The 15,289-nt window shown below is 39.3% G+C and overlaps 1 protein-coding gene across 1 annotated transcript; it reads right to left on the bottom strand.

Moving 5' to 3' along the window:
- Positions 1 to 1,136: 1,136 nt before the first annotated feature.
- LOC129409709 (uncharacterized) lies at positions 1,137 to 12,810 on the bottom strand. The gene is made up of 7 exons (XM_055156226.1): positions 12,747 to 12,810; positions 12,016 to 12,667; positions 6,564 to 6,686; positions 6,451 to 6,491; positions 6,004 to 6,108; positions 1,553 to 1,703; positions 1,137 to 1,387 (listed from the first exon to the last, which is right to left on the bottom strand). Exons 2-7 carry the CDS (start codon positions 12,596 to 12,598, stop codon positions 1,137 to 1,139), a joined length of 1,254 nt encoding a protein of 417 aa, XP_055012201.1. The 5' UTR covers positions 12,599 to 12,667; positions 12,747 to 12,810.
- Positions 12,811 to 15,289: the final 2,479 nt, after the last annotated feature.

Here is a 15,289-nt window from a genome sequence, read left to right as displayed (position 1 = left end):
TGTTTTTTCCATAGACACCTGAAAGAAATTAAACAAGATTTGTGAATCATTTAAATAACTTGATCATAGTGATTTATAAATTGATAACTTCAAATTATTGTATTTAGGTAGATCATGATATGAATAAGAGTAGATAAAAACAGATGTCGTGTTTAAAGCTCAAAACCACACAGTGAGATGGAGTCTTTTGTCTGCTACACTGGACTAAGATTGTATCTAATCTGTTCTGTGAGACTGGTGGTCTGTACCACATGGAAACTTTCTGTGGTCATATATACAAGTGCACACCTGCAGCGTCTTATCTCATTTGAGTTGCCTATTGATGAGCAGTTAAGGTGTTTCTAATCTAAAAAAAAAGGTCAGTTCAGTTATTATATTACAATTCTTATTAAATCATTTGACTTATTCCCTTAGAAATAAAACAGTTTTGTTCAAAAGAAAATGAAACAGCATATTGAAAACAAGTTAAATTTCAAACAAAGTCGATGTTGTTTAAAATAATAATAATAATTATAATAATAATAAAAAAAATGTAAAAAGTAATGTAAGATAAGAGAACCTTTTGTAGAATGAGCTGTGGGAAACATATACATGCGGCGCTGTAGTCTATAATAGTCTTTATAAAAGGGGAGTTTTTCCCGTCAGTTGCGCTCTCATTTCACTCACTTTAAGCCTCCCCGATGTCTAGCCCGTTCTTAGTTGAGGCAGGCAACCCTCAAGGAGAGGGACAGAGACAAACTCAGGCCAGTCCAAAAGGAGCTTAAAAAGACACTCTGGCGGGACTACAAAAATAAAGTGGAGAGTAGACTGTGACTCAACAGCATCCGAGAAGTGTGGAATGGGATGAGGAACATCACTGGCTCTAAGAAGAACAGCCAGAGCACAGTCGGTGATGTGAGCAGGGCAAATGAACTGAACCAATTCTTTAATAGGTTTAATTATCCTGTGACTGCTGTGCCTACTCCAGTAACACCACATGGTGGCGCTATCTCTCCTCTGCTTGCAGTTCCACCCAAATCTATGACCGCTGTCCCTATAACATCCACAGCCTCCCTTTCCATCAGTGCTGCTGAATAAGTGAGTAAATCCAGGGGTCCCAGGTGTGGCACTCACTGTGCAGGAGGTGAGGACTGAGCTTAAAAGGCTGTGCCCAGGTAAAGCTCCAGGTCCAGGTAAAGCTCCAGGTCCAGGTAAAGCTCCAGGTCCAGGTAAAGCTCTAGGTCCAGGTAAAGCTCCAGGTCCAGGTAAAGCTCTAGGTCCAGGTAAAGCTCTAGGTCCAGGTAAAGCTCCAGGTCCAGGTAAAGCTCCAGGTCCAGGTAAAGCTCCAGGTCCAGGTAAAGCTCCAGGTCCAGGTAAAGCTCCAGGTCCAGATGCTGTGTGTCCCAGACTACTCAAAGACTGCGGGTCAGTTAGCTCCACAGCTGCACAGGATTTTCCACCAAAGTCTGGAGACACGGAGAGTCCCGATGCTGTGGAAAACATTCTATCTTGTGCCAGTACGTAAAGTTGGTCGTCCAGCAGAGATGAATGACTATAGACCAGTAGCACTTACCTCGCACATTATGAAGACTCTGGAGCGGCTTTTTCTGCACCCCATTAACCAGAGGTGGAACATGGAATGGATCCCCTTTAGTTTGGTTACCATGGGGGGAATTGGAGTGGAGGATGCGATCATCTAGATGCTCCACCAGATCTATGAATATCTGGATACACCTGGCAGCTATTTGAGGGTGATGTTTCTAGACTTTTTGAGCGCATTCAACACCATTCAGCCCTCCATGCTGAAGGAGAAGCTCGATGTCCTGGGGCTGGATCCATCACTCACCGGGTGGACACTACCTGACTGGACGACCACAGTTTGTCAGGCTTGGCAACTGTGTGTCTGATACTGTACTGAACAGCACAGGAGCACCGCAGGGTACAGTGCTGGTGCCATTTCTTTATACTCTGTACACTGCCGACTTTAAGAACAACTCTGAGTCCTGTCACATCCAAAAGTATTCGGATGATAGGGATTATGCAGTTGTAGTGGCATGTTTAAGAAATGAACAAGAGGGAGCAAGTACGTGCGAACGTGTGGCTCCAGAGTGAGTCAAAATTGGGGGTGTGTACCCCTGTTCGGGACCTACACGCACAGAGAAGTCCCGGTGTTCCCCGTGATCACGCAGCAACCAACATTTGTTATTTTAGGCTTTAATTAACCAAATAATTTTATGGCAATAGGCAATCGCCCATTCAATTGATACAACTTAAAAAAGTCCCTGCTTTTTGCCTAGTGTGAGAAATACAGTCGGACTAGATCTAAACCAGAGTCCCGAACCAGCGGGGGCAGCTCCGGTTCAGGCCGGGCTCAGAGGAGCTGGAGCGGGGAGCCTCGACCTGAGGAAGCGCTTTCCCCGGGAAGAACCAAATGCGCCAAGGACGGACGCTCAGAACAACATATAACAAACCAAACTGGACTCACGCTTCTGTCCGGATGCTGCACCACCTCGGAACCTGCCGTGCTTCTTGAGCGCGGAGGACAGGAGCAGCGCGCCCGGACCTGTAGTCCACAGCGCATTCTCGCTTTCCCGCACAGAACCAGCGCGCAGACGACGGAACGTACCCGCTCAGACCCAGTCATTGCGCACTGGTCTTGCTCGCCACCGTTTGGAACCAGCACATGGAGGATGAAGCCTCCGGACCATCTGACCAACGCGCTTGTAACAGAAGACCAAGGACCAGACCCGAGCCCCGTCCTGAGGAGCTGTGTGCTACTGTGAGCACTGTTGGCTGCTGCTGTTACCCGAGCTCTGGGCTGATGCGGTGAGTTTGTACAAAGTTCTACATGTTGCTGTTTTATGAGTTCATGGTGATAATTTGAGATGAGGACGGCCCGTGGTATTAACAGGAACATCGGTGTTGATAACTGGAGTATCACTGTTTTACCGGGGAAACAGAGACACATGAATCGAACCAGTTTTGGTTTGTTTGCCGGTGTGAAAACGGACCACACTGGAGTGTATTTGCTACATAATAACAATTTTATTGCCTGGTGCGGACCAAATAATCGAACTAGCGGTGTGAAAACGACCTTAGTGTGTGATGAACTGTGTGAATGTGAGCTACATCTGAATTTCACCTTCTAGGGATCAGTAGCATATCTATCTATCTATCTATCTGTCTGGTCCGCCGACCAAGAGTTTATTAACAATTTTCGCCTACTTCAGCGCAGAATAGTGACGTTTTTGGTTTGTTCACTGAAGTCGCATGTCAAAAGATCGGATATGTATCGGTTTCAGGAGCACATATCCAAGTGTCCTGGGTCACATTTGAAAAAAATGGATCTGTGTCGTTCAGACTGTCATTAAAAGATCAGATACAGGTCACATAGGGGTCAAAAAATCGGATTTGGGTCACTTCAGGCTGCAGTGTGAATGCAGCCTAAGTTTAATTCAAGATCAACACAGACATGAATGTTAGCCTGGTATTAAAATGTGCTTGTATTAAAAAGTATACTGATTTGTTTTGTTTAAAATATACCAGGGCCTGTAAGGACATTTTGGAAAAGTTACGTGTTCTTATCATATTTGTTAGTGTTCCAAGGTAGAGAATGTTTCAGAGGAAGTCATCTGGACTCTGCTTTTGAAAACAAGTTTAACAGTGAAACTGCCCAGCACTTGTTTACTAGTTAACCTATTATTGTAATTTAGAATCAGAATAAGATTTATTGCTATTGTAAGTGAACAAAATACACAATCACCACTGCTGAGTACCTGCATTTGATAGACTTGACCTCTCACTAGTCCATACTGTTAGAATGCTATTGTAGAGAGCGGTTAATTATCTTAATCCAACATTTCTCTTCTAGGAGGGATTCTTTTTCTTCACCTCTTTTTCAAAGCAGCCCTTCTGCTTAAATTCTGCACCTCACGGTGAATATCGTTGGCAAAGGAGGTGCACCTCAGAGGCTGAATAACTTGTGTTGTTTAGTGTTGTGGTTGTTTGGTCTCCCCAATGTCCTGCTCACTGCATTCTTCTGAACTACAGTCAATATAAAGTGAATATAAAAGTTAATGTCTGTTTTTGTGTTGGCGTCTTACTCTTGTGATGAACCAGTTTCTGTCTCTGTGTTGACTGGTTTAAAATACACAGCAATATTACATTGTTCAATTAGTGGATCTTTGGTGCCTGTTACGTTTTTTTTTGCACAAAATAAATCTGATCACAAAAAAGACCTGTCATTATCAGTGTTTTTTTTTTTTTTAAATGAATGAGAGAAAGGATTTTTTACTCATATTTCGTATTTCCAATATGAGAGGGTGTCCTCCAGCATAGGCCTGTAACGATAATAAACAAATCAATTAATCATACGATAACTTTTAACGAGCATGATAACTTTTCCGACCGCGATAAATTCTGTTTGCATGTTGTTGTTTTTTCCTCGCTCTTTCTCACTCTCAAAGAGGGTGAATGTTAGAAGCTTCTATCGCTCTGATTCCTCTTGTTTAACAAGTGTAATGACGCTTGAACCAACGTGCACTGTGTTTATCAACACAGACGCAGCCCGAGTGCAGAAAGCGCCGCTGTCTGTGCAGCTAAAAATGAAGCCACAACACAAGAGCCGCTGTCAGAACCAAAACAGTTCATTGCCGAGTGCCAAAACAAATCACGATGCTGAATCAACTCAACAGCCACATGCGTCAAATGTTGAGAGTGTGCAAACGATGAGAAGAAATGTTTCAAACCCCAACAGCTGATAAACCCAACCCCGAGTGACAGAACTAGCCCCGCCCCCAGGAGAACCCGAAATCCACTGAAATCCCACAAGACACTGACACGACACCAGACAGGACAGAGACTCCCTCAGAGCCAAACAGGATCCTGTGTCGAGGGTTAATAAAAACATTTAAATGACCAAAATGACGGGGCCACAGCAGCAGCCACAGAGAGAGTGACCACTATATACCATGTCAGTGACTAAAATCACTTTTAAGGGCAATTTTGTTACAGAGACTTAATAAATCCATTTATTTATTGCTTTGGTTGTATTTGGTTCAAAAGTGGTTTATTCAAGTGCATTTTTGTGAACAAGTCCTCGCTGTGAGTCACACACATTAGGCTAGTCCTATGTTAACAAGTCTGTTTTATTTAGGTCTGTTGTTTTTTATTGTCTTTCAGTTCCTGTGTTAAATGTTCTTTAGAGAGTAAGGTTTATTGATCTTTGAAAGGGTGTATTTGCATTTTTATTCATTCATGGTCATTATAACAGTTGAAATTGGTCTCAAAATGTCAATATTATCATTTATCACAATAAATTATTGGTCAGTTAATTGTCCTGCAAAATCTGTTATCGTTACAGGCCTACTTCAGGGGTGTTCTTTCTCACTTTGGCTGTTTATTGCCTTTTTGTGGAGGTTGTTCTGTCAGTGCATGAAAATAGATTATTAAAAAGGAAAAACCATCTAATTATGCCATCATATGCATTTAAAAAATAGATTTGTTTATTGTTTTATTGAATATATATTTAGAAACATATCACGTCTACATTACTTGATTGCTTTAATTAACGTGGAATTGTTTGAAAGTTGGTCCTATTTTAAACCAGTATGATCCCCATCAGTAATACAGGATGTGGTCAGAGGAGAAACACATTTTTATTTTGGCAAAATTACGGTCATGGCCTTCTTCAGAAAAAATGCACAATCCACAAAATACCCAAAAATATACACAAAAAAATACCCCAAAATCCACAAAAAATACACAACATATACAAAATCCACAAAAAATCCACAAAAAAATATTTTATTCTTATTGTTGATTTTTTACATTATTTTTTTAACCCGGAATTTGCCAAAAAAAAAAATAATAAAATAAAATAAAATAAAATTAATTAATTAATTAAAAAAAAAGAAAATAAAAAAAACAAAACAAACAAAAAACATATTTGACTTTAATTTCTGCATAATTCCTACGTAAAATAACAACATTTTCTTATTTATTTCTTGTTTTCTTAATTCTGACGTCAGAATACAGTACTGTGTCGTTTTTGGGTTGCATGGAGGTCCCCCTGCTGGTGGCGCTGTGGTGCCCTATCCTGACTCTCGCATATGTAACACTGTCTTCAACCTAAAAAAAAAAGAACAAAAAACACAAAAATAATAATTACACTAACGCATGTCTCCACTTAAAGGTCATGATGGAACTTTTCTGGTGTTGCCTGAAATGATCTGCACTGTGACCCGAAAATGATGTATCTCTGCGGAGCCAAGCAGGTGACACTACTACACCATGTTACAGGTCAAATCTGTGGAGCGGTGAGCCTGCATTGTTTGCTCTGGCATTTCTAAGCCATAAAAACACATACAGTGAAATGAACAATGCAAAAAACACCAGAAAAGTTAAACAAGAAACAAGACAATATAACAGCACTAATCTAAATAATTGAAAATGATAATAAAATCATTAAACCTTGTTGTCTTCGGGAGAGTCCAGACTGCACAGAGCTCTTCCTGTAAAATAAACACACGGCTTTGTTTCTGTGGAGTTGATAGTGCTGACACTTTTCTGAATGACAGCTGTACCTGGAGTTTGTTTGTCAAACTTCTTGCAGCTCACGAGCACCAGGGCAAGAACAGACACCACAAATGCAATGGAGACCACAATCAGAGCGATGGAGCTTTGACTCAGATGCACTGGAAGATTCTCTGTAATCAGAAACAATTTTATCAACAGCAGAATTGGATTTATATGAAGGTGATAAGAGGAGCTTTTTAATTGGATAAGAACACCCATCAAGAGATATCTTTTTTTTTTTTTTTTACATTTCTGAATATGGCTCAGGTTTGTTTCCTGTAACTGAAGTGTAAGCAGAATGCAACCCCCTTTTATGTTTTGTTTTGTTTTGTTTTGAGCACCATTCTTACAAATAAAGTTCCAGTCATTTGAAACATATTTAAACTAAAGGTGTGAATGTTTTAAATAACTTGGTCATAGTGATTTCTTATAACAATAATAATAACTTTGAATTCTTGCACTCATATGTAGATCATATGAGCATTTGAGTTAATACAAACAGAAAAATGCTCCAAACCACACAGATCTAATCTCTGATCTGCTAAACCAGCAACCAATCACCATGTTTGTGTCGAAGCAGCGTGTTCTAATCTTAAGTCTTATCTGTAAGACTAATACTGGTCTGTGAGACATGAAACTTTGTGTGGTTATAAATAGAAGTGTACTTGTGCAGGGTGTATTTCATTTGAGCTGACTATTATCAGACGCTCTAGTACAGGGGTGTCAAACTCATTTTGGTCTGGGGGTCATATCCAACCTACTTTGATCCCAAAGAGGCCAGATCAGAAAACTCATGTCATATAAACCCCAAAAATAACAATAAGTTCAAATATTTGTGCAGAGAAACACAAATCTATTACAGAAATCTTTTATTAATTGATGAACTCTTTCTTTTACAAAATATTATAATTTTATGAACAACCTGAAACTTTTAAAAAATACAATTTCAACACAATGTTTTAACATGAACTTGTATGTAAAAAGGAATTAGTCAATTTTTCTTGGAAAATCCTGCACTCGGCTCCACTTTTCTCATTTTTCACATTTTTCTGATGAGGGTGTCACGGTCAACAGTCAAAACGATCGTCCTTTAAGAGCGTTTGGAAAGAGACAAGTCTTCATTTGTGCTGCTCTGGTGGGAGGGGCCACGTACAGAGACGCTGGAGACGCTGCTATTCTAAGAAAATTACCAATATTTTACTAGAAAATATAATTAAAATATTTTAGTAGAAAATCAGCCGAGGGCCAGATTAAAGGTCTTGGAGGGCCGGATCTGGCCCCTGGGCCTTATGTTGTATGTATGACACCCGTGCTCTAGTAGATTCAAATCAGATCATTTCATTTCATATATGTGTTTTCATATAAGGGCAGTGTTCTGTGGAACAGTTTACCACTCACAGTTAGAGACTCCCCCAGCTTTACGACTTTTAAAGGCCATTTAAAGACATGGCTCAGGTCGACACAGGTGTGTGATCATTTACGATAGTTTACAATGTGCTATGTGCAAAGTGCAATATGCTATTTATTAAGTATTTTAATATTTTAATTACGGGCAATATGTAATATACTAAAGAATTTTACCTTCAAGGGCACGTGCAATACATTGTAGAAAAGCACTTTATAGTAATTTTAGCAATGGGCTGTGTGCAATATCTATACACTGGCATCTTAACTAAACAAGGCAGCGTGCAATTTTGATCAAATAATCCAACATCCTTTGCTTGACCTGTGTCTGTGATCTTGTGACTGACCAGCTCTTTGTGTCTGTCTGTTTGTATTATTGTATTGTCTGTCGGGGTGTATTGTTTTTACTGTGCATTTGTTTTATGATTACATCAACCTGCCTAGGGACAGCAGATGGAAATTAGCCTTGGGCTATAATCTGATAACATATTTACATATCATGTATATGTTCATTAATGTGGTTTGTCCCTATTTTTAAATAAATAAATAAATAAATAAAATAAAATAAAATAAAATAAAAATAAATAAATAAAAAAATAAAATAAATTTTGAGAACGTTGAGATGTACGATTGTTCTGAGATGGTTTATCCAAAGAGAAACATACACACACTAAAGAGCCTACGAAATACTAAAGTCAACCAAATACTAAAAGGCCTATTATGTGTTATTGGAAGAAAGATGATATATCTACTGCAAGTCAGTGAATACAGCAGATGCCCTCCCACTGGACAAGATAACATCTGTACTGAAAGGCAAACACAAGGTCCTTTTTTGGGGTTTACTGATTGTATGTCAGGGTGGCTTTGGGTGTGTGATGTGTTCTGTGTGCGCTGATATATTCCTAGACTTTTGGAATATGTTGTGAATCATTTAAGTAACAGCAAAATTTGATTTATACATTTGCCATCTATATGTTGAAAAATTGCATCTTTATAAAACTCAAAAGTGGTATTGTTTGATGTTGATACAAATATTCTGGTATCAGGTGAGGATACATAAATATAGGCGAGTTTCACCTGACGTCATTGTTATTAAAAGCCCGCGTTGCATGCTGGGAAATATTTTGGTCGGAAGCAAGAAACACGGTAGCGGTCAAACACAGTGTGTAACCTCACGTATTTATCCCCGATAATGGTAAATTCCTGCTGCATTATCAGATGCACAAATAGAAGCACGGAAAAAGGAAAATGTCTTTTTCATATTCCGAGTGAAAAGAACCACTAATGGTGAATTAAATGACTTTCAAACATCCGCAGAGCAAACGTAGAAGATCCTAACAAACCGTGGACTCCAACAAGTTCAACAACACATCGAGACTCTTGGAGGTTTTCATCTTTTCTGCTGTGAATGGCCCAGGAGTTTCCACCAAGAAATTGTGGATATCGCCCAAGTGAATATTTGTCCAGGTAGTTGGCAATTCTGACCAGAAATTTGGTTTGGTCCAACTTTTGTAGGGGTTGAAAAGGGTGATTTGGCTCCATCGATGCTTATGACCAATTTCTGGTCAAATGGTCTTGGGTCCTCTGCCGTTAGAGTGGATAAATAACAGGGATCAATACCCTTTACGTGCTTTCTCGCTCCGTCCGTCATGTTGAATTAGTGTTTCTTGCCGCCGACCACAATAATTCCCAGCATGCAACGCGCGCTTTTGTCAACAATGAAATTCGCCTATACAGCACCTCAACAATCACCTCGGATCAAATTTAGCAATGGTCTGACTATAATAAGCTCTCACTAAATCTAAATAAAACTAAAGTTGTGTTACTGGAAAAGTCAAACCAAATGATTCAAATCCAAGTGCAAATTGTTGGCGTAAGTGTGGAAAGAGTAACTGAAAACAAATTCCTTGCTATAATAAAAATGAAATTAATGAGTGTGTATACATGCACATCAGTAACCCGGTTATTAGCCATACCCCGGTTATGTCAGTATTCGGGTTACTGCGTATACATGCGCACTGAGAAACCGGGACACTCATATTCGCGTATACATGATCAAATGGAGTATCCCGGTTTCTTGACATAATCTTACAAATGCGCAGGCGCAAAAATTAACTTAAATCAATTTCATAAACCAGGAAAAATACAAACCGTGAGCTCCTTTAGCATAAGAAGCTAAGGAGCTACGAGATCTCCCACAATCCACTGCGCAGATTCTTCATTAAAATCTTCTGCATAAATAAACTCGACTTTACAACATATAAACCATAAAGACTATAGAGCTACATCAGCCCGTTTGATCATATAATTCAGCTGTGATCACATTTGTTTACGTTTTACAGAAACGAAACTTAAGACCGTAGGCTAATTAGCATAAACTGTTAGCGGCGATAAAAACAACTCGCTCCTTGCGCCGCTGATGCGATCAGTTTCTTTTGGAGTAAATCACACGACTCTGTGGATTATGTGTGTTATTTCTGTGACAGAAGAGGCGCTAATGTTGGTAAGTGTGTTCCGTGCGTATACAGTATAGGAGATAGTTCATGTTTTAGCTTTTCAGTGATCACACGAGTGCAGGTCGTACGAGTGCAGATTGTACGTGTGCAGGTTTAGCGCAGCTCTTTATTTTACAGTCATTTCACTCGTTTGGTCACTTTATTTATGTTGGTCAATTTATTTATGTGACTACTGTTGTGGTGAAAGGCTGGAAAGTGTCTTTTGGACGCATGCGCACTCAACTTTATGTTGCAGTAACCGGGATACTGCGTATACATGCCACAAGTATCCCGGTTATTATCGGAATAAACCAGCTACAGTAACCCGGTTTCTAATAACCAGGATACTGCCATAACCGGGTTACTGAAACCGGGTTACTGCGTATACATGCACCATGAAGAAACCGGGATACTCAAAAAACCCGATCATAACCGGGTTATTGATGTGCATGTATACGCACTCAATAATTATGTCAGTCTTGATAAAAGCAAAGCAAATCCTGAACAAAAAAAAATAAAATCACTTCTTTCCCTGCATATTCCCTCATTCTGCTACACTTATCAATGTGTTTAGAGTTACGGAGGAACAAAAATAGGTTTACAGCCACTGCGTGTAATACAGAAACATACTCTAAAACAGGAGTGTCAAACTCAAATTCAAAGAGACCAAAATTAAAAATTGGAACTAAGTCGTGGGCCAAACTAAATATTTATTGAAAAATTTCAACAACATCTGCATGCTTTCTGTTCTTTCAAGATATGTAATGTTAAACCTTTTCTTTTAAATACATGTTTAATAATACTTTTGCTTAAATGCTGAATCCAGAACAATCAGAATATAAAATAATAACAACATTTTAAATAAATAATGTGTCTATAGTCAATCTGTAGCCGGTGGGCAGCTCTAATACAGATTTGATATGATCTCAAATATAATTATATCGCAGGTCAAATTTGGTCCCCGGACCTGAGTTTGACATGTCTGCTCGAAGAATTAGTCACAAAGCAAGTTTTAATGTGTATACTAACAGAACATAATATCCACTATTCACTAGTTTAAAAGGATCAAAGTAGATGATCTTTTGGTATTTAAAACTGCACAGATTTTTTAAAGCTGGTAATAAAGCCAAACACAGTCCATGTTCAGTGATATATATGATGATGAACAGCTGAATATATATGTATAAAGTGTACATTTGAATGTAAAAAATCTGCCCCTGTTTCCCTCCGTTACTACTTGACCGGACCCAAATGTTCATTATTTATGACTAAATGAAACATATGCAGTAGTGATGGAGGTTCAAACTCATCTGATCTTATATAACAGTAAACTTTTCACACCAAGTACCATCTAAAATCATATTTGGCTTTCAGAGTACTGTTGGATCTAAAGACTAAACCACGGATAAGGTGGTTCTAAATAATGATTTACACAGGAGCACAAAAACATAGATAGATTTGTCTCTAATCATAATAAATACTTAAACTACAGCCACTGGATTGTCTACAATTCCACAGAGCCTCATTGTTTGTATAATGACAAATAAGAGACTTGACTTACTGTACATTTCTATCCTTGTTCCAGAACCAAGCATCGTGTTTCCACAGGCAGTCACCACACAGAGAAAAGTCCCATTTTCAGCTGAACCAACTTCTGTCAGGGTCAGGTTATGAACACATGAAGTTTCTCCAGCGTCCTCACAGTTCATACTGGTGTTCTCAAAGTTCCATGAAACAGTTTGAGAACCACTTTTAATCCAAGTGACACTGGTATGTTCTTGTGGACAGAGGCTGGGGTTAAATGAACAGCTGAGAGACACAGAGTCTCCAGGCTGCACTCTGATATATTCTGGACTCTGGAGCACAGACTGCATGAGCTTTGACTCTCCTTCAACCACCACAACTGTTCCTGATCCAAACTCCACATCTTTCTGGCTCAAAACTCCACAGTAGTACGTACCAGCATCGCCCCACTCTGCAGCCAATATCGTCAAAGTACTGGAAAAACCGGATGACTTAACAGAGTAACGACTTCTAAACTTTTCAGAGTCTATACTGTAGCTCGACATGAGCTGCTGCAGTGTCCTGTTGTTGCTCAGTTTGTACCACATAATGGTTTCCAATTTTTCATTAATGATGCACATAATTTCAACCTCTTTCTCCAAATTTCACTTTATGAATCCTCGGTTGAATGATACTCCCCCAAGTCCCACCTGAGAAGATAAAAACTATGCTTATTCTGTTTTAAAATATAGAAAATCTTGTTAAAATCTTAAAGGATTAGTTACTTACATAGAGACCACAGCAGGAAAACACTGAAAGCATTCAGAATCATCATCGTGTCTGTTGGTGAACGACGAAGACTGTGACTGTCCGACGTCAGTGGAGACTATATGAAGGTGAAAAGAGGAGCTTTCTGATTGGATAAGAACACCCATCAAGAGATATCTGATAGTGGAAATTTTGCAGTCAGCCTATCTTTTTTTTTTTTTTTTTTTTAACACTCTGAATATGGCTCAGGTTTGTTTCCTGTAACTGAAGTGTAAGCAGAATGCAACACGTTTTTTTGTTTTGTTTTGTGCACCATTCTTACAAATAAAGTTCCAGTCATTTGAAACATATTTAAACTAAAGGTGTGAATGATCATAGTGATTTCTTATAACAATAATAATCTTGAATAATTGCACTCATATGTAGATCATATGAGATTTAGAGTTAATACAAACAGAAAAATGCTCCAAACCACACAGATCTAATCTCTGATCTGCTAAACCAGCAACCAATCACCATGTTTGTGTCGAAGCAGCGTGTTCTAGACTTAAATCTTATCTGTAAGACAAATACTGGTCTGTGAGACATGAAACTTTGTGTGGTTATAAATAGAAGTGTACTTCAGCAGGGTGTATTTCATTTGAGCTGACTATTATCAGACGCTCTAGTAGATTCAGATCAGATCATTTCATTTTGAGAAAGCTGAGACCCACATGTTTGTTCTGAGATGGTTTATCCAAAGAGAAATATACACACACTAAAGAGCCTACCAAATACTAAAAGGCCTATTATGTGTTATTGGAAGAAAGATGATAGATCTACTGCAAGTCAGTGAATACAGCAGATGCCCCTCCATTGGACAAGATAACGTCTGTACTGAAAGGCAAACACAAGGTCCTTTTTTGGGGTTTATTGATTGTATGTCAGGGTGGTTTTGGGTGTGTGATGTGTTCTGTGTGTGCTGATAATCATGCAATATTCCTAGACTTTTGGAATATGTTGTGAATCATTTAAATAACCTGGTCAGATTGAAAGCTTGTATCTAATCTTTTCTGTAAGACTGGAGTCTGTACGACAGGAGTCTCCAGCCTTTTTCCTCTGGTGAGTTAAATTTATGTCACAAAAATGACAGAGAGCTACTAGTTTCAGGGGTCACAAAAAGTGTTCTTGTGTACATTGGTAACAGGCATTTATTGAATCATATTGTACTTACTCAGCATTATACCTGTAATTCAGAAATCCCTTGGCGAGCTACTTGGAAGGGGGTGGAGAGCTACCGCTAGCTCCTGAGATACAGGACATAGAATCTTTCTGTAGTCATAAATAGAAGTGTACACTTGACAGGGTTCAATCTCATTTGAGTTGCCTACAGATGAGCATTTAAGGCAGTGTGAAATTGAAATATATCATTTTTTCAATGGGCAAAACTGGCCTGTGCTGTTGAGCAGGAGCCAGGAGAGAGGCCCGGGCAGAAGCCGATGGGTCACTGTGGACTTCCTTGTTCTCTTACTGCCTGGGCAAACTGTCAGGGGAGATCACTCAGACCAAACCCTAACTGCAAGTGCAGTGTGGTGCAAGACTTAGACTTAGTCTTTAAAATCAATGAGCTCGGCCACACTGACCTGGGTAGAGCACAAGAGCATGTCTGGGTAAGACATGTCTCTGTGGAAAGAATCAGCCTGGCTGTTTTCACCTTATTAGACATAATCACATGAACCCACATGTGAAACACTAAACATTTATTCATTTTCTTCCTCATAAAAAAGACAAAAAAACAAACAAACAAACAAAAAAATGAAAATGAGATGTACATTAACAAAACGAACTTATGCATGTACAAACAAAACATCATCCTCTCTTTCCACATTCAGTGTAGGAGTCAGACTCCCACTGCACCACTTCATTCCATTTTACAGTTTTTCACTTGAGAATACACTACAACTGTGTTGAGACTGTGGAGGATGGAGGTCCCTCTGCAGGCGGCACCTCGGGGTGCTGTCCTAACTCCAGCATATGTAACACTGTCTTCAACCTGAAACAAAGACACACACATGTGTAAACAGCACAGTGCTGGTCAATATTCTTGCCCTGCACTAATGTGAATATGATTGTAAATAGTATAAAAATGATTTGACCTGGTTGTGTTGAGGAGAGTCCAGACTGCACAGAGCTCTTCCTGTAAAATAAACACACGGCTTTGCTTTTGTGGAGTTGATAGTGTTGACACTTTTCTGAATGACAACTGTACCTGGAGTTTGTTTGTCAAACTTCTTGCAGCTCACGAGCACCAGGGCAAGAACAGACACCACGAACGCAACAGAGACCACAATCAGAGCGATGGAGCTTTGACTCAGAGGAACTGGAAGATTTTCTGCAAACAGAAATATATATAATCTGAACACACATCAGTCCAGAAAAATGCTGTACTAGGAACAGCAAAGATACTGGGCAGAACTCTCACCCTCATCCAGGCCTCTGGTGAGAGGTCAGGATTTAATTGTTCATGCTTGCTTTCTGGAGAGTGAAAGAAACCCACAAGAAAATAAGATCACAAAACACAAATG

This window comes from Boleophthalmus pectinirostris, unplaced genomic scaffold (assembly GCF_026225935.1).
Source record: "Boleophthalmus pectinirostris isolate CB_2022bp ecotype Guang Dong unplaced genomic scaffold, ASM2622593v1 HiC_scaffold_20, whole genome shotgun sequence".
NCBI lineage: Eukaryota > Metazoa > Chordata > Actinopteri > Gobiiformes > Gobiidae > Boleophthalmus > Boleophthalmus pectinirostris.
This window is presented reverse-complemented; position numbering and strand designations above follow the sequence as displayed.